This window comes from Macaca fascicularis, chromosome 2 (assembly GCF_037993035.2).
Source record: "Macaca fascicularis isolate 582-1 chromosome 2, T2T-MFA8v1.1".
Taxonomy (NCBI): Eukaryota; Metazoa; Chordata; class Mammalia; order Primates; family Cercopithecidae; genus Macaca; species Macaca fascicularis.
In genome coordinates this window covers 36,671,612-36,691,848 of record NC_088376.1, presented here as the reverse complement: position 1 = coordinate 36,691,848, position 20,237 = coordinate 36,671,612, and the positions used below count along the sequence as shown (strand labels likewise).

Here is a 20,237-nt window from a genome sequence, read left to right as displayed (position 1 = left end):
CTTATATAATTGGATTGGCCACCTGTTCTAAAACACTGTAAAATAAGATAGATAGTAATCAAGTTTTTTCATGTTTAGTAGGAATGCTTCTGTTTCTTCATCATTAGGTATATATTAGTTTTTGTTTAACATGTATATAAAATTATGGCCAAATAACATCTGTCTATCCTATTTTAGTAATTAATTTAATAATTAAGAATGGATGTTGTACATTTTTGTTCTAGCCCAGTTGCCTAAGAGTTCCAGGAATATACCTGTAGTCTAATAAAATTAGGTTTATTGATCCATTGCAATGAGACAGACTGCATTCCAGGGGAACCATGGGGTATCTCATCAAACAAAGGGAAAGGCAGAGTTATAGGATTTGGGGTAAGTTTAGGTTAATATTAAATAAGGCAGAGTGTTGATAGGCTCAGAGGAAAGCAGGGCTATGTGTAACAAGGTCCATATCAGGTCTGGACTGCAAAGTAGACCCAGAGTCCTATTTTCTTGAATACTAGACAGTTGAGAGAGGTGTGGAATGTTGTGTCCAGATACGTCTTACCTGCAGTTCTGCATTTGAGTATGAGTTGAGGCTGTGTTAGGAGTCAGGAAAAGAAAGGAGCCAACTGAAGTTATTTATAAAGCAAAATCAACAGAACTTGGAGACACTGGATATAGTATGAGGGAAAATGGCAAACTGAAATTTCACCCCTCTATTATGGCTTATGTGACTGGGTAGATGACCATGTCTTCAGCTGATATGGAATATACTATAACAACAGTTGGTTTAGGGAAGCAAGAGAGAGAAGAACAGGATGATCACCTCAATTTTTGATTTGTTGGGTTTCTGACTGCTGCAAGACTCGAGTATAGACCCACAGGTAGGTAGTAGGACGTGTAAGTGCAGGGATACTGCTGCAGGCTGGGGTCACAGCTATAGATATAGATACCCAGGAGTCATGAGCATCGCTGAAGGAGGGCCTGCAAAGTGAGAGGAGCACTGACTGGATCAAGAGAAAACCTCAGAAAGATTTCCCCAAGGTTTCCAGGCTAGTAGGATGAGCCCACAGTGAAGACTACAAATGAACAGAGAGAGGTGGGAATCAAAGTGGAGACCCGCCATGTCAAAGAAACTGAGGAAAAGAGTTCCAAGGAAGAGGGAGTGGTCAACTCTATCAACTGCAGGAAATGGGCTCAGGAATGGAAGACCTGAATTGGTTTAACAGTTGCCAGGTAGATGGTGACTTTTGCCAGGGTACCTTCAGGTAAGTTGGTGAAGCAGAAGACAAAATTCTATGTGTTCAGCCAATAAGAAGAAGTGAGACAGAAGAGTGAGCCTCCACCTTACAGGGAGCTGGGCTGAGAAGGGCAGGAGACAGGGCAGTAACTGCTATGGCATCAGGCTCAGGGAATGCTTTTCAGCAAAAAAGGTGTCAGTGTTTCACTTTTTTCAACTACTTAGAATCAGGACCTCAGCTATGCCTGGTGGAATTCATTTAAAATACCAAAATAAAGGTAAGTCTTCTGTAGTCTTTCTGTACTCACTTGAGCACTTGATCTCTGTAACTTACTCTGCATCCTCCTTCCTGCCCCTTCCCTGGCAAGACACACACACCAATATACATTTGATTATATTTTAATGATCACGCAGACCCTATTAGAAAAGATTTCCCCTTGAACTGTACCCAGGAGGTGTGGCCATGGCACACACAAAGCCACAGGGAAAGACCAGACAAATCTTGAGCTGAGAAGGAAGGGCTCAGTTGCATAGATATATAGGCAGAACGCATAAAGAAATCCTTCTGTTGAAAATATTTAGGAAAGAATGGAGGTTTTGAAACATAAAATCAATAATAATTTTTATTTTTTGTTCAGCACACATGGCAACACAGAGCTGTGAAGACAGACGTGGTTAGCACAAACCACTCGGGCCACTGAAACCAGGGCAAACTCATGGATCATCTGCGCTCCCATCTTCACCTTGGTGGCAGCCCCACCTCTCAGATTTTAAGCTCTATGGAAAGTGCAGGCTTCCAGGAGTGCTGTGGAGCAGAGCAGAGAGGTAGGATTTTCAAAATCTTCCTATATTTATTTCTGAACTGTCAAGTGAAGGAACAATTTCAGCATAGTACAAAGGGCACAGACTTGCTGCCTCCTCTTCTGTGAATTGGGCCGTTCTCCCAGTGCTCTTTTCTACTTGCCTGCACAGCTCCTGTGCCTATCCTGAGGAGTGCCCCACGCCAAAGCTGTAACATGATTTTCCTGCCCTACAGGGTTCCCCACCTTGTTTCCTATGGGTGAGGCTCACACATCTGAGTTTGTGAGGCCGGGAGTCGCCCAGGAAGACTGTCCTCCCTGACCTCTTTAAGCAGGTGAGGAACTGACATAGCAAAAAGCACCTGCAATGTGCCAGTTTCTGTGCTGTGGGCTAAGGATGGAGGAAAGAACAGCAGAGCCAGACTGTCTCCTTTTGTGGAGGATATAGGTTAGGTAAATATCAACTTGATTCTCACAATAGCAAATGTAGACAAGCACATTGCTGCTTCCATCAGAATTACATGGGGGCAACTTTTAAAATGTGGATGCCTGACCTAGCACAGACTTTCTAAATCAGTATCTCAAGGCTCTGAGAATCAGCATTTTAATAAGGATCAAGACTCCCTTATCTGCATACTCCTGTGGAAAGACTAACTGCGCTATACCACCATGTGTTATTTCCCAACTTCCAAACTCTTTCAGGTGACTCAGTTACACCCAACATAGTTATACTGCAAAGGTGTGTTTTATTCTATTTCAGTTCTCAGAAACTGGTGTTGCAAGTGAGTAGTATGCGTGGCAACTTTATGGTTACCAGAACCTATGATCGTTGAGGCCCTCTAGAGCAGCACTGTCTGAAAGAGCTTTTTGTGATGATGCAAACATTCTCTTTGCTGACCAGGATGGAGCCACATGTGGCTGTTGAGCACTTGCAATGTGGCTGGGTGGGATTGAAGAAATACATCTTTTATTTAGTTTAATTTTAATTAACTTAAATTTAAATAGTCACATCTTGCTGGTGGCTACCATACTGGACAAGGCAACTCTAATCAAAAGTTTACTGCAGAGCAATGACATGTACACATAAACCTGGTCCTTTTCATAGAAATAAGATGGAATTCTCTATGCCCAGTAAGTTCACTACCTTAGAGCTCTGAGCCTGTGTCCCCTTACTATCTGCCCATACAGCCTAGCCTGTCATACATGCTAGGCTTAGATTGCTCACTCACCATTTCATTTTGTCCATGTTGTCCTGTCCCGAGGGCCACAGTCTGCCCCTCCTGTACCCACCACCCCGGCACTCACCACCGTGTTTGGTTGCCACTTCCCCATGCTGTTCTTCTTACTTACGTGAGGTGGAGCATTTTCTCAGGTTAGTGACAGCCTTGACATATTCTTCTCCTAAGTATTTTTCATATGTGTTTCTGTCATGAAGTTTGGCCAAACATACTGTGTCATCTCTGAACAGAAGGTCCTTGGTTTTGGACTCAAACAAACAAAAGTTGCTCGAGCAGTCAGTTACACTACTTCCAAACATGCGCTGTCAAGTGAACAGAAAGTCCGTGAGGACCTGTGGTCTTTAGCAGCTGAGAACACATGGATGAGAAGAGTCTGAAAGCTCTGAACCAGCCCTGGGGATAAATGGAAGCTACAGAGTACGCCTTGGGAATTTTCCACCTCTCTTATCTGCCATTTACCCACTTAGGGACCCCTGCTCCATGCTTTCATGATGCCCCCAAAATCATCTATAGGGTCCCTGGTCCCACCTTCCTCTGAGAAGTCCCTCCCACCCACCACCCATGCTTGCCTAATCTGACCTCTCTTCCCCACTTCATTGCCATGCGTTGGGGGCTGCTTGTAGGAAATGAGAGGACAATAACATGTCCCTTCAGACATTATCGTCAAAGAAGATGTTAAATGTGAACCCTCCCAGAGAACTGGCAGAGGTAGTTGTTAAAAGTTCACGTTTGACTGCATTTTGAATCCTTTCTTGGGCAAGCCACTCAACTTCTCCAGATCTCCAAAGGTTGTAAGTGAAATGATGACTGCAAAATGTTTAACCTACCATATAGCATCTAGGAAATGTATGTTAAATGCTCATTATTGTCTTGTACCTTAAAAGGACTTCTAAATATACACTATCTTATTTAAAAAACAAAACAAAACAAAAAAACGTAATGGTGAATCAACAGCAGGCAGCTATGCCCAAAAGGAAGGTGATGTGTGTGTGTGGAGGGGCCTTTAGGATTAGAATACTCAGGCAGCCCCTCTCTTCAACAAGGCTGGCCCTGAGTGGTTGTTCCCCCAGAGGACAAGCTCTCTGAGGGCAGGGGTCCTGTGTTTTTTTTTTCAGACTATTGAGAACAGTGCTTAGTCTGCCTAGGCAAGAGGAACAGAAATCTACTCTTCATGACTCGTATCAACAAACGCTGGGAAATAGGAGCTGTCTTCTTCGTTTTCGGGAAGGATGGGAGTAGGGAAATGAGAGTACCACTGAACAAGGTTGGGGGAGCAGAAAGGCAGATTCCTGGTCCCAAGGGCACATGGATCAGATAGGGACTAATCACCAGTGACCAGGAGCTAGAAGCAGAGCTGGGCCTGAGAGGTCTCGTTCCATAATTACACAGTAACATGTTTTGAGCATGTCCTATAGGAAATGGCATTTTCCTATGCCGTTTGGGTGCATATCTTCACTTAATACTCATGTTAACTAAGAAGTAGGTAAAAGTATTATTATTACAATTTTATATATGAGGAAGCCGAGCCATAGAGAGGTTATGTAATATACCCAAGATGGCACAGCTAGGAAGCTGTGGAGCTGAGATTTGAACCCTGATACTCTTGTCCACAATGCATGGCATGAAATGCACAATGCATGAAATTCTAGTTTTCAAAAAGAAAGTGCTGGAGTCATGGCTGCACTTTGTTGTAAACTCCCCCCAAATAGCCTATAGCCATCTAGGAAGAAAAGGTGGGAGGCCCTGGCTGGTCCATACCTGCTGGTCAAGTAACAGCGTTTGGACACAATCTGCCTTATCTTTCCGTGCAACCACAGCATGATTCGGGGCTCTGGCCAGGTGGCAGTTTGCAAACTCCTGCACAGATTTCCTGGAACCATCAAGGCACAGCAACTTATAGTCTTCTTCTTTCAGATTCTTAGCCCATGCATCGGGGTTTTTTCCTAGGGAGAGAAAGAAGATGGTTCAGCTGATGGCTTTGGTCAAGGTGCCCCACTGGGGAGATGGGACTGACTCAGTGGTGTGTAGAGAACCTGGACCTTCTGGCCAGCAGAAGTGCCCACACTGGGGTTACAGTTATGTGGACAGGAAGAGACACCCATGTGGTCTACCAGGGGATACCAGACTCACAGTGACCAGGAATGATTATTGACCATCCCCTTCCAACCTTCCCTACCCAGCCAGGTGAGAATGAACTACATTCTGCAGATGCTGTTCAAAAAGATCTTCAGTTCCACTAAATTCCAATTCCATCTGTACCTCTTGTTCCAGCAGAGGAAGCATGTGTCTCCCTAAGCCAGGTTGATCAATTTATGTGCTGTAACACATGGCATCTCCAAACAAAAGAACTTTTCTGCAGAGGACACCTCTGGAATCTGCACCAGAATTTAAAATCTGACTCCCTTGTTCTAGTTCTAAATGAGAATGTGCACACGCCTGTGTGATACAGGTCTATATCCCATCTCGGCCCCTTTGCCTCTTCTTTACTGTGTTGTCTCTGAAAAAAAAATCTCACCCATTCTTAGGGTTTCAGCTCCTTCCTCCTGAGGCACTTCGCAAATATGTTTTGCTAATTTTTATTTCTCTCCCATAATTCAGGATTGCAACCTTTCTAAAAGTCAATTTTTCATTTAATTTTCTTTCTTTAACCAAATAACTAATACATGAGATCACACTCATAAATTTTTGAATATCACTCTATATTAACTAAAAGTCTCCTTTCCTATACTCTCCAAGTCTCACTCAGTTTTATAGTGCTAGTCCTTAATATCACATTTGTGAGTTTCCATCCACAACTCATTATATGTATTGTTTTACATGTGTATATGGATGTCACATATTTCTAATTTTGTTTAGTGTTAGATCTTGACAAATGTAAAACTCCGTAGCTTTTTTCAACTGTTTACATACCTTATAGATTCTTCTTGTCAGTACATATAAATCAAGCTCATTCTTCTTAACTACTGTATTATATTTCATAGTGTGGCTATAATAGTATCTTTAAACCATTCCTCTTTTAATAGGCATTTGAGGTGTTTACAATTTTTTGCCACTACAGTAGTGTTAAAATGAGTGTTACTGGCATATAATTGTGCTTACGTAGAAGTGGAATAGTTAGTTCAAAGGGTATATGCATTTTTATTTTATTTTATGTTATTTTATTTATCTATGATAGTATGTTCTCAGCCCTCTCCAAGGCACAATCTTTTTGGAGGGAAAAATAACACACATACCAAAACCAAAAATTCAGGGCAGGGATAATAATATTTTATATTTTGTGAAACACTCTAGATGCTGTGTGAGCTCAAACCAGGGCTTTGAGAACAAATGAATTAAGAAGCTGGCTGGAGGAGGCAAGATTTCAGTTGTCTCTTATAGCATGTGTGGATGAGAGGAGGAGAAAGGAATGCCTCTCTGTGGGAGGAAAGGAGAGTGCAGGCTAGACTGGGGGCAGGTGTGTGCCTGGTGTTTCTAATGGAGAGAGGAGATCTGCCTCTGGAACCATCTCAGGCAGTAGGGTCTGTGAGGCACTCAGGCAAGAGAAAAGTGGGTTTGTAAAGACTTATGAATGGAAATTGATGTTAATGAATGAGCCAGAACCTGAAGGTAGAAAATTAAGAAAAATCAGATGGGAGGTGATTCAATCTGGCTAGGAGGGCATCTAGAAGGGCATGTTAAACATGTGCTTTTTCCATAAAAATAATACACGCTTATTGATGGAAATTTGTAAAATGCCACGTAAGTATTGGGAAGAAATTTTGAAGCATTTGTAATTTCATAGTCTACGCCTTCAAAATTGGTACATTTCTAACATTCTTTTTCCTACACGCACCTATAATATGCACACACACACACACACACACACACACACACACACACACACAAATTGAGATAAAAGAGCCCATGTGGGCTGGGCGCAGTGGCTCACGCCTGTAATCCCACCACTTTGAGAGGCCGATGCGGGCGGATCATGAGGTCAAGAGATCAAGACCATCCTGGCCAACAAGGTGAAACCCCATCTCTACTAAAAGTACAAAAATTAGCTGGTCGTGGTGGTGCACGCCTGTAGTCCCAGCTACTTGGGAGGTTGAGGCAGGAGAGTCACATGAATCTGGGATGCAGAGGTTGCAGTGAGCTGAGATCGTACCACTGTACTCCAGCCTGGTGACAAAGTGAGACTCCATCAAAAAAAAAAAAAAAGCCCATGTGTTTTTGTGTCTTCCTTCTTGTATATACCATAGCACTTAAGACAGACTTTGGAGGAGGGAGAGAGGGGGCAAGAGTTGAAAAACTACCTATTGGGTGCTATGCTCACTACCTGGGTGACAGGTTCAGTCATACTGCAAACCTCAGCATCATGCAGTACACCATGTAACAAACCTGCATATGTACCCTCAATCTAAAATATAAGTTGTAAAAGCAATAAATTAATAACAGAAGAAGGTAAGAAGGTGCAAAATATAGGTATGATGAATCAGACATGATGTGACCTATATTTACTAATATTTATCAGGAATGTGATATTAAATCAGGGGTATTAGACCAGTAGTTCCCAAATTTACAATACATCAAAATTACTTTGACTCTTAAAAATCATATTGTCTACCTTAAATGCACACAATAAAATTTAGTTTAAAAAAAGGCACACTTTGAAGAAATAAGATATTGACTGACAGACTTAATCTAGGCCTGATGGGCAGGGAGTATAGCAGGATTCTCTATAGGGATAGAGGCTGGGAGAAGAAGAGGGAACGTTGACAGAAAGATGAGGACAGTTGAGTTGTATATGAACTGTATATATACAACTACAATATATGAGGACATCCATATACATGCGTAAAAAAGTATAATTGCAATGCCAATGTCCTCTCTACATAAAAGTGACACCTTAGGAAATAGACTGGAATGGAATTGAGATTGGAGGTCAGGCCTCCTATATTAATTCTATTCAGGAGATAAGAATGTTTGAGTCATTGCAAAGAGTAGAGAGTCAAAGCTTAGAGAAGGGAGCTCTACTCAGAAGTGTACCAAAAGAAATCAAGGGTGGCAAAGAGCCAAGCTTAGGGTAACACTCCCTTAAAGGAAAAAGCAACAATATGAGGGAAGAAAGGAAATAGTCAACCCAATATTTCTTCAAACAAATTCTTAGCAACTACTGTGTACTATGTGCTACACTAGGTGCTGGGAATATAAGAGGAAGAAAAAGAGCTCGAAGAGTTTGTGTAGCCAAAGTGTATTGCAGAGTGTGGTGAATTCAGTAATAATGGCAACATGAACAGAGGTGTCTTCTTGTAGGATGGGGTATGCTACCTGGGAAGGCTTCCTGGAGGGACTGGTGCCAAGCTGGTTCATTCTGAATGAGTTGCCCAGGAAAGGTGAGGAGTTGGGGGAATGAACATGAAAGAAAGCAGGGAAGTATTCACAACCTGAATTCCAGCGGGCTCTGCTAGCACTTAGTGATACTGAGGGGTCAGGTGTGGAGCGCTTATTCTGGCCAATGTTTGTTTTGCTTTGTTTTGTTTGTTTTTAATGTCATGGCTGTCCAACTTTCACCCACAAGTTAACACCCATTGATGATTCTTGCTTGAATCAGTTATCAATATATTGATTGCCAAGTGATAGTTTTCTAACTCTGTCATTCCTTCCACATTCATTAGTTTTCCCTTCTTCATTTGTTTAATCAGTATTGCCTCATGCATTCTTATTTCTTTCAATGAGCTATTATCCCTTACTGCTATCATTATTTATTTTAATGCTCAAAATTCTCGGACTTAGCAACAGGAGATCCTGCCAATTGGCTCTTGTATGCTTTGAGTGTCCCATCACTGTTTGAGCACTTCAGTGTGTTGTTCTAGGCTCAGCATGTATTTTTCCTGCCCCAGCCCTGAAGTCAGCTATTTTTCCAAGGAGTTCTGGTTCCTCTTAGCAAAGAAGCGTACTTACAAGCCAGTATCTTGGTACTTACTCCTGCTGGTGTGCCATTGCCTCTAGGCCTTCTCAATGGACACAACCCGGAAATACAGAAAATAGCTATAAAAGGCATTACTGGGATAACTGACAACATTTAAATGGGGACTGTAGATGTGACGAGTATTATATCCACATAAAGTAAAATATCCTGATCTTGGTAATCGTACTGTGGGTATGCAAGAGATTGTCTTATTCTTAGGAAATGGGCACTGAAGTATTTAGGGGAAAGGAGCACAAGGCTTGCAGCTGTGGGAGTGAGTGTTGGGGAGGATTTAGGGCCATTGGGGGCCCCATGATCCTGATCATTCTGTGCACCCAGGTGAACATGTCTCTCTTCACCAAGCAGACAGATTGAGAATCAGAGCTTTGAAGTCTGGCAGTGTACATAATACTTCCACAGAGGCATCCCTGAATACAAGTGAATACCAGTGACTAGGATCTAGTGATCCAGGGAGACAGAGGAGCAGGTGCACGTACCCCCAGTGTTCTGTGGGACAGTCTGGTGTTTCACAAAGGCCACATCTCCCTTCTCAACCAGACACCTGCAGAGGTCCAGAGAGTGGGAGAGAAAAAGGAGGCGGTCAGAGTGACTTATCTGACATTCAAGCGGCTACCTTAGAGATTCAGGACAGCATCTGAAAACAGCAATTATAACTTCCATTCTAACAGTAAGCAATGTAAGGAATAAAGAGAACAAAAACAAAACACTTTGAATTGATTATACTTATACAATCTCAGTTCCACATACTAAATCTTAATTTTTTTGTACAGTTTCTCTGAGAGATGACATCATTTCCCTGACATCAACAAGGATAGTAGGGAACTGATTTTCAGTGGGGTGATGCCTCCCCCAGCATATGAATGAAAAACTCAGTTCCTTCAGGTTCTTGTACAAGGCAAATGTCTAGGCAACATTTGTGAGAGACTGAAACTCCATCACAAATTGCAATTTGTGCTGTCCTTCATTCCTTTGAAAAAGAATTTTAACATTTATGGAGCATTTGCTATGTTGTGGGGTTTTTTGTTTTTGTTTTTGAAAGATGCAGAGAATATGGCAAAACCTGGCATCAAGGCACCCGACTCTACTAACTCCCAGATCACATATCTCTGGGTGTGGTATTGGGGGCTGTAACACAGCTCTGAGCTACAAATCCCCAAGAAGTTTCCGAAAAGAAAGAATCACAAAATAAACTCTGGTTAGTAGGGTTCTAATTTTAATTTTGACTGTCTTCCAGTCCTTTGAAAAGGCATACCACACAGATGATCAACTAGTGTGTACTTCAAAGTCTACACAAGGCCCTCCTCGATGAGCCGGGTGGGTCCGACGTTTGGACAATGGACCCAACCCTGCTCTCCATGTACTTTAATCCCCTTGCTTTGAGGAAAAGAACCTGCCTCTTCCCGCCTCGGTTCAAGAGTTTTGGGGGTAGCTAGCTGAGAAGACAGGGCGCCTATTATGCCACATACCGATTTAATTTTATTTTCTATGGAGTTTGGAGTCTTTTTATCAGTCTGGTATGTTTTACTTCATAGCTAAGTTTTATAAGACATGGTTAGAAAAAGAAGCTTTTATATGCGTTTATTTTAAGCATGTTTATACATACATGTTATTTGAGCCTTTCTCATGACCTATAATTCTCAAACATATGTTACCACCAGAAAAAGACAAGGTATAAAAATGCAAAGGGGAACTGTATTTTAAGTCTCCCAAACTCTTCAATCTTTGTGAAAACAACACGCTCTACTTTGTGAAATTAGAAACTTGGGGAATGTGAATTGTACTTAATGTAACTTACAAAGTGGCTCTAACTGGAAAATAGGAATGACCTTTGTTTTTTACATCACTACTGGGAAGCTCAGTTATAATACCATCATCATTGTGCAGTTTGTGGATTCATGAACCGCCAGATAACAGAAGGCCTAAAGCAGAATGGGTAGTTAGAAAGTAATAAGGTAGGGCCACACGTGGCCCACGCCTGTGAGTGCCAGCACTTTGGGAGGCCAAGACGGGAGGATTGCTTGAGCTCATGAGTTTAAGACCAGCCTAGGCCACATGGCAAAACCCTGTCTCTACAAAAAAAAAAAAAAGATTAGCTGGGTGTGGTGGTGCATGCCTATAATCCCAGCTACTAGGGAGACTGAGGTGGGAGGATCGCTTGAGCTCAGCAGGTTGAGGCTGCAGTGAACCATGAGTGTGCCACTACTACACTCCAGCCTGGGCAACAGAGAGAGAACCTGTCTCCAAAAAAAAAAAGAAAAAAGAATAGCAAGGTACACAGGTGTCTCTATGAAAATGAATGATAGGCACTCCATAAAGTACAACTGTAGTTAGAAATTTAGGAATCATGTACTATTCTGTATTTCCAGATGAGTATTGTTCTAGATTATCCAGAGGAGCATGGAAAAACTCTCCTCAGTGTTTATTCAACTACAGTAGGGTATCATTGCCAAGGCACTAGTGACACTTGGGGCTGGATAATTCTTTGTTGTACCGTGCTATCCTGCGCATTGTTGGATGTTTCGCAGCTTCTATGTGTTAGATGCTAGTAGCACTTCCTCCCCCACCCCAACATTGTCACAATAAAAAAAATCTGCAAACATTGCCAAATGTCCCTTGGGGGTCAAATCATTACCAGTTGAAAGCTGCTAAACTGTACCAAACACAAGTCTCTGCTGTCTTTGACAGCCATGTCAGCATCCTGGGGGAATCTGGCTGCCCTGCCCCATGTGGCTCTATACCTGATTGTGAAATCTACTCTCTTAATACATACAGCACTAACGGAATAGGAACCTAAGAATCTTACCTTCGTTCCTAAAAGAAATCTGGCCAAGGCTTGTATATTATTCTGTTTGTGTCAGGGTTAAAAGACTCACCTGAAAGCCCCTGTGTAGCCGTAGTATCCCTCTTTGTTGTTGGGTTCACACAGGTTTGGGCTTGGGCCCATACACAGCTTACAGAGACTGGAGTTCTTCTCAGACCCAGGGGCACAACCTTCACTGAAAAATTCATCTGCGCAGAAGGACAAGAGAAAGTCAGCCTGAGTCAATGCAAGCACTTTTATCTAAGACATAACAGGGCTGCATGGCCCAGAATAAGTAGAACATATTCATTAATTCTGTGACCAGCCACCAGCAACCCAGGACTTGCCAGGCTATATGCTTTAAAGGGGAACCTATTGAGATTGGGAAAAGGAGTTAATGATCATTACAATTTAGGGCAGAGGGGATTTATTCGAGCACAATAATGATGTCATCACTACGCTAAAGAAAGAAGAAATGAAAAATGTCATGAAAGGGAACAGAAAAAGGATGAAGACGGAAGGTCTTGCTTCCTGAGCATGTGCCACCTGTTTTCAGATGTTCCCATTCCCTGCCATTCATTAGAAGAGTGTTTGCTACATCTCCAACCTCAGGAAAGGGATGGGGAACTTTCTTTGCAGCTCAGCTGCTCTCCTGTGGCCATAAAAGTGCTAGGAGGTTCAGGAGAGCAGAGGTAGTGCCTTTGTCAGTGGGGATCCTGAGTTTTCTGAATGTCACCCCGGCTGCGCTTTGCTTCATGTCTAAGTGGCGTCACAAAGCACCCTGGTACAGAGACATACTCTCATCACCACTTCCCCGACCCCACAGGGTTTTCTGGGTTAATAACCGATTTAGAGGCCTTTGTTTTTTTAAAGAGTTGCCCAAATTTGGAGGTGGCAGGGACAAAGTACTTAGGAAGCTAATGTAAATCAGAACCACTGGAAAACATCTGTCTGTGGGAGAACTTACACTTAAAAGTTTAAGCGGGGTAGAAATGAGCTCATACTTGGTGATATTCAGAGGACATAGAAAATAAGGTGATTTCTACTGCTTAGAAGGGTCCTAGGAGCTGGGCAGGGACTTGGTGAGATTGCCAACACCATAAAGAGACCCAGGATCACCCACACTCACACACCGTACAACACCTTGTGGCAGGGATTGCTACCTGTCTACCCATTATCTGTTCCTCCTTGTACTTTGTAACAAAAATCTGGTTTTATCTGGGGTAGGGACATTCCCAAATGAAATATTACATTTCTTTTTTACAGCGAGGTATGGTTATGTACCTAAGTTCTGGGCAATGAGAAGTTTGCTGAAATAACTGGTTAGACTTCCTAGAGAGCTCCTTTAAAAAGGTGGCATAAACTTCCATTTCTGTAACCCCTTGGTGATTGGGGCTGCCTGGATCATGGATGCGATGGCAACCATGGGGTGACCTTGAAGATGGAAGTCTCATGCTCAGAATGGAGGAGCAGAAAGTGTGAAGGAGCCTGGGTTTCTCATGACCATACCAGCCATGCACTGCTCACCTCTGGTCTTTCCCATGGGAGATAAATGTATATTCACTCATGCCATTATGTGCAACTGAAATGAACCATCCCAACTCAGCAACCCAGTTCCAGCCCTCCCAGCCCTGGTTGCAATGTCCTTGAGGACAGCAAATTCTACTGTTCTTTGACCAAATTCTACTTCTCTAGAACCAGAGCCCACGGCATCTTATGCCACACTCCTCTTCCCTAAGGCAGGACCCTGCTTTCTGGCACAGCCCTCACCAGCCCTCCTTCCCAATATTCACTCACCAAATCTGCAATGGTTGATCTTACTGTAGAGCAGGCCCATGGGGATGTTCCAGCCAGCAGTTCTGCCAACTGCCGTATGACAGGACTTCTTGCCTTTCAGATTGTCCCAGGTGAGGTCAGAAGATGATTTCACCACTGCTACAGCAAAATATCCTGCAAGAAAGACACCAGAAAAGGATGTATTAACACCTCTGGGGCTTCCAGAGTGTCTGCTTCCAATCAATTTCCCTAGGGAAGCAAAGATATCCTCAATCAGTCATTGTATCTTGAAAGGATCTTCCTGGTAACTGACTGAGGGGAAGTACAAGGAACTTTGTCAGGAGGAGATCAATTTGAACTTTAAAAACAAAATATTGTGAAAACATCATCATCAGAGCAATGGCTGGGTATTTAACCCTTCCCTAAATGCATAAAGTCACTGAAGTTATAAACCAGCCATTCACTCTCCAATGTGTCCTATCAGAGGAATGGATACTGAAACAGCTAATGTAACCACAAACTTTCATAAATTAACGTGTGTTGAGATATAGTAGTAAAAGATCAATAAGCAAATGAGAAAAATTGGGCCAAACATTTTCTGATAAGGAGAACATAGTTTTATACCAAAATAAATATGCAAAATAGAAAATGTCAGTATCAAGTCAGCTGCCATTTTCAGCAGCAAATATATACTGGTCCTTAAAATGGGAAATAGAACATTAACCTACGATTTCGGTTTGCCAGTTTAATTAATTCAGATTACAAAACAGAATCTTTATTTTCCATAGAATAAGAATGGCTTTTTCTATATCTGCCGAAGGGCTTAGCTCCCCAAGTGATGGGGAGAGGCTGCGAGGTTGTAATGAGTGGAAGTGGCAAGGACAGACTTGTACAGTAATGGCTGCCTGGAATGTGACCTGTAGGGGCCTGAGCAGAGGGGGGCAGTGCCCGCGTTGGTGTACGACTTCCTGACTTGCTCCTGCTCTGTTTCTTCGTATGTACCCTTAGCCAGAGCCCTGGGTGACAGCCAGGTGTGCCTGGGTTCCTGGACCCAGCCCTGGCTGGAAGGTCAGATAATTTTATGTTCCTTGATATCTGCCTGTGTGAAGCTCTCTACTGAGCCCTATAAGGAAAAAATAAGCAAAGTTCCTTAGTTGGTGCTCACTCTTATCTGAAAATGTGTAGGCCTCATGTCATGTAAGTTGAGGATCAGTGGGAAAGACCTGGATTTCCCTTCCTAGATATATAATCCTAGATGATCTGTCTGTAAACTCCCTGAGCTTAGGGTCTACTTGTGTATCCTTAGACGATGCCAAAACCTACCCTATAACATTAAATGAAAAATCCTGTGTGCAAGCCATGGCAAGTGTAAAGGGATAATCATCATGATCAATTACTATCCTTCCATGATTTGCTCACATTGTAAAAATTGGTCTCTTACAGTGCCTTATATACTTGAATTTTAAATCAAGCCAATTCCCCAAAACAATGGGAATTTATCTTTTACCTCCAGAGGTTATCAATTCCAACTCACCTTCCTCTGCTGTATTCTCACAATTAGGGTTGGGTGCTGGAGAAAAGAAAATGAAGAAGGCGTTAAACCCTTATGTATAGATTGGGAAACCATGCCTTTTTTTATACTGCAGCTAAGAATAAAGAAAGTCAGAGAAAACTATGCATGTTACCAATTCCCAACAAGTCCAGACTCTCTGGCTCATGCAAGTCCATTTCACCTCCTGGCCTCTGGAATTTATCCACAAACTGTGAATGTCAAGTTTCCTGCCCTGTCTGCATTGAGCCCACAGAGGAGTGCTGGCCAACTATATTTAGATCCTAGCAACAGGGCATTGAGAGAAGTGTGAGTTTTGGAACCTGGAAGACTGCCAGGAATCCCAGCTGTCCTTTGCAATGGGGTCGTCTTTAGTGAGGACTTCCCAGTGCAGAACTTTCATTTCCCATTTCTGGAATGTACTATAACTCCCAACCTTCAAGATAAATGTGGGGATTTGAGATGATGGAGCCCAGAGCTTGCAAAGTAGGAGGTGCTCAGAGAGGGAAAGCTTTGTGGCAGCTGTGGTATGAATCAGGCTGTGATTTTTCCATCTCCTCTCTCCATGGCCCAGAGGGAAGAAAACACAGAGAGGTGCTCCCCAACACTTACTGTTGTAGTTTTCTGCCAAGACAGGCACCAGACCACACATGCCCGCTATGTAGACAAACCCTCCATCCAAGCTCATAGCATCGGCTTCTCCATTCTGCAAAAACACAGTAAATCACAGCAGATGAAAAGAGGCTGTTTCCTGTGCCACCCACCTTTCCAGCTGTTTCCCTGAAGCAGCCTTACCAGCACATGAGTGCCAGGGAGACAGCAGGTGCTGATACTGAATCCCCAAAGGATCAACCAGGCACACTCAGCAGAGAAAATCAAATGTACTCTCATTTTTCACCCAACCATCGTGAACTGATCATCAACTCCAGGTGCCTAGTTCAAGAGCAAAGACCCACATTCAGTCTTCTTGCCCTCTCATAGGACACACTGTCCCAGAGACACTCCTACAACACATTTCTGACACCAAGAATTCTCATGTGCAGATGGATGAGTGGAGTCAGAGACTCGTGGCTGTGGCTGTGGAACACAGCACCTTCTGAAGGGGGCTCTAGCCTCTAATGTAAGCCTCCTTGGCTGAGTGCTATTTCCGTGTTTGGTGCATACAACGTGTTTAATGAATGAGTCAAATATTTTCAAATGATCTAAATCTCAGCTCTAATAAGTCCCAAATTTCAGAAATGCTTAGATTCAATGAGGTTTGTAAGATTTCCCTTTGACCTGGCAATATACTTTCTAGTAATAAACCATAAAAGAACAATCAGACTGGTGGGCAACTATTTAGACAAAATGTGTAAGTGGGCAAAAATAACAGGTGTGATTTATAATAGCAAAAAGAAAATTAAACTAAATCCTCAATGACAGAGAATAGCTAAATAAATGGAAGCATATCCATACTATGGAACAGATATCAACATTAAAATATCATCTGTTTTTCCTTTAAAACATAAGTTGGCTATATTTATTTCTCTCAATTTATGCAAGATAATTATTACACATCAGTAAATATTATCTTCAATAATGATTTGATTCATAAGTATTTGAAATGTATGTAATTTCACATCAACAGCCTTGCATTTTTTTAATACTGTAAGTTAAAAAGCACCCCCCAACGGCCACTTTATATACTTTCAATATCTCCCTCTACACATCCAAACTTTAAAAAGTCATAAATCGAACATATAGGTCATGTTTAGAAACTTGAGGTTTTAGAAATCTGCTTCCTCAATATGATTCAGAAAACTCCTTATACTGACAATACAGTCACAGGTGGTAAAGGTAGTTGTAGGAGGGAAAAGGAAAAAAGAGACAGACACAAGTTTGCTCTCCTACTATTTTACTAATCCTGTCCATTGAAGATGGTGATGTCTTAAGAAGTAAAAGTCTAGGTTGAGTATGAGGAATGGAGTTTGCCTCATGGTTTGAAACATGCATTTCAAATAATTTCCTATTTGATTTGAGCTCACTGTAGCAAACTGATGCCAAAAGAGAAAAATCATTTCTTCCACACATTCGCTCAGAGTCTGCCTGGTAATGTGTATTAAACTCTTTGTGTTTTAGCTTGAAGGCACCTGTCGCCAGACCAGTTTCAGGATCCATAGGTCAGGGCTCAAACCAATTTTTAATGGATTTTCAAACTTTTTCAGACATGCTCAAATAGCAGCTTCAGAAAGTACTTTAAGTCTGGTAGTCCCCTCTTATCCTCAAGAGATATGTTCCAAGACCCTCAGTCTTGGAACCTGAAATCCTATACAATGTTTATTTCCTATACATACTAGCCTATAATAAAGTTTATAAATTAGGCACAGTAAGAGATTAACAACAATAATAAAACAGAACAATTATTACATACTATAATAAAAGTTATATTAATGTGCTCGCTCTCTCTCTCAAAGTATCTTAACATTTTTGGACCACAGTTGACTGTAGGTATAACCCAAGAAAGCAAAACCTCACATAAAGGGGGACTACTGCACCTCATTTTCTGTTTCACAACTGTTAAACAGCTCCTTCCAAGTTCCTGGAAGTCGTTTCTTTCAAATTAGTTCTGTTCCTTTTGATTTGGCATAACAAATCCAATGACATAAGAAGGATTAACTGTTTGCAAATGCACAAACGTCATCTATTACTGGGAGATTCTTCAGAGTTGGCTGTACTTTCCCAAGGGAAACACAGTCTCCTGCCTGTAGTTTTACAAGGTCGTTTTTATGATCAATCATCTGTAAACAACCATCAAACTCTCCAGTATCTCCAGAACATAACCACTTCTGCCCATTTCCATCTTCAAAGAAATCAGCTTTTGTTTCTGCTTCATTTCTGTAGCATCCCATTGTCACATTTTAGCCACTGATAAGAATTCCACCTCTGGGATGTGGTTTTTCAATATTAAAGTATCCACCTTCCTCCCAGTTCTTTAATTTCACAGCAAACTAATGGGACTCCCACTTCTACCAGCATTGTAATCCACACATCTGTAATTGTTCCAGCCCCTGTAGGTTCAGTGAGTCTGTATCCCTGACCACAACAAAAACATACTCATGAACTTGCTGCGTGTTGCAGAAAGTGGAGCACTTTCGTACAATAAAAACTGAATACTTCCACCTAGCAAAGCTGAATATTTTCACAATTTCCAGAAAACAAAGCTGCCACACAATCCAGTACTATGCTCTTTTGAAATGTGTTCCATTTTATAATTATAGGCCAGAATAAACAGATTGTGTTGAAGACTACTCATTTCATACACTTTATTCATGACATTTTGGTAGATCTGATCCATGATTTCCAGAACAGCTGCCATCAGTGTTGGTTTCAACCTGGAAGGAAGTAGACCCTTTGCTTCCGGTTTTTTGTTTTCTTGTTTTTTTTTTGAGATGGTGTCTCACTATGTTTCCCAGGCTGGACTCAAACTCCTGGGCTCAAGCAATCCTCCTACCTCAGCCCCCTGAGTAGCTGGTACTACAACTGCATGCCACAGTGTCCAGCCCATTTTTTACTTTAAAAGACTGATCCACTAAAGTCTGGGGTGAAGAGTAGCCAAGCAGGCATCCATGAGAAAAACAAAGAAGCTCAACACTTAATTCTAGAACATGAACCAGAGGCAAATATCCAATGTAGTCATCTTCCTCTTCCAGTCTGGGAATCCTTTCCGCCATCCCAGTAATACCAGTAATGATGTTTCTATGCCAGATCATGACTCCCTTTGGAAGTCCTGTGTGTCTACTCATGAACATGATTACTGCAGTAACTGAGGGCACTGGTCGCTCTGGGATCTGTTTTCCACATTCACCTTCGCTTTCTACTGCAGCCATGGTGTCACGATAACAACCTTGGGAAATTGGGACAGGTCAGTGGCTTCCCGTTGACAGTGATGATGTGTCACAGGTGTGGGACCAAATAAACTATGTCTTTCAACTTTGTTTCCAATAATTCTTTACTAGCAATGATATTGGTTACTTCTGTTTCATTAATCCACAGACCCTGGACCTCCTAAAGTAGCATATAATTTTATGAACTAAATGTTATGCATGAAACATACCTGTCCAGCAATCATCCACTTGGACGTGGTCTCACAGAACATGGCAATGTTGGTCTTTGGTTTCTGCCCCAACATCTGTAAGCTATTTCCAATGTTAAAGGCTCAAACGATATCTTCATAGGAGAGCAAATTATGATGTCCAAGAAGAACCTTTTAAAATATGTTTCCATTGGGTTGTACTTCATCATCTTCATTTAAGATTTCACATGTTCCCAAGAGTCTTTTGTTGTTCCCTTTTTTACAGACGTAAAAACTTTATCTATTGTCTCACATCCAGAGTATAATATTGAAGCCCAACCACTCAAACTGCTAACAGATTTGTATAGACTCAGGTTTTGAATTTGTAGGCTTTGCTTTAACTTAGTTTGGTTTTTCTTGTCTTGACTCAGACAAAAACTAAAATGGAATGTATGTTAAAATAGGATAAAGTGATACTTATAAATTGTATGAAATATAAAAGAATGGGACTGATGGTCTGTTTTTGCTTCATGGTAGATAGTTCTGAAGATACATGGTTATTCGTAAGTGCTCAAAAAGTAGAATTAACATATTTCAGCAAAAATCAGTTGACAATGGCAAGAGGTACTAGTGACTTTATAATATGCATCTTTGTTTCAATATATTTGCTGATTTATTATAAAGGATCCAACTCAAGAATAGCCAAATGGAAGAGACACAGAGGGCAAGAAATGTGGGGAGGAGGGGGAGTGGAGCTTGGCACTTCATGTTCTCTCTGGGCAAACCACTCTCCCCCATCTCGATGTATGCACTAACACAGAAGCTCCAGATTA

At 41.8% G+C, this 20,237-nt stretch overlaps 1 protein-coding gene and 1 pseudogene across 1 annotated transcript in view; both read right to left on the bottom strand.

Moving 5' to 3' along the window:
- Positions 1-1,814: 1,814 nt before the first annotated feature.
- Positions 1,815-20,237, bottom strand: part of TF (transferrin) — a 31,732-nt gene continuing 13,309 nt past the window's right edge. The window contains exons 10-17 of the mRNA XM_005545793.5: positions 15,966-16,059; positions 15,339-15,374; positions 13,826-13,978; positions 12,102-12,237; positions 9,705-9,769; positions 5,016-5,200; positions 3,370-3,559; positions 1,815-2,024 (exon numbers count right to left, since the gene is read on the bottom strand). Of these exons, the coding sequence (XP_005545850.3) occupies positions 1,990-2,024; positions 3,370-3,559; positions 5,016-5,200; positions 9,705-9,769; positions 12,102-12,237; positions 13,826-13,978; positions 15,339-15,374; positions 15,966-16,059 (894 nt within the window). The 3' untranslated portion in view covers positions 1,815-1,989. The remainder of the gene's footprint in view (positions 2,025-3,369; positions 3,560-5,015; positions 5,201-9,704; positions 9,770-12,101; positions 12,238-13,825; positions 13,979-15,338; positions 15,375-15,965; positions 16,060-20,237) is intronic.
- On the bottom strand, positions 16,929-19,960 carry LOC102129659 (fatty acid CoA ligase Acsl3-like; annotated as a pseudogene).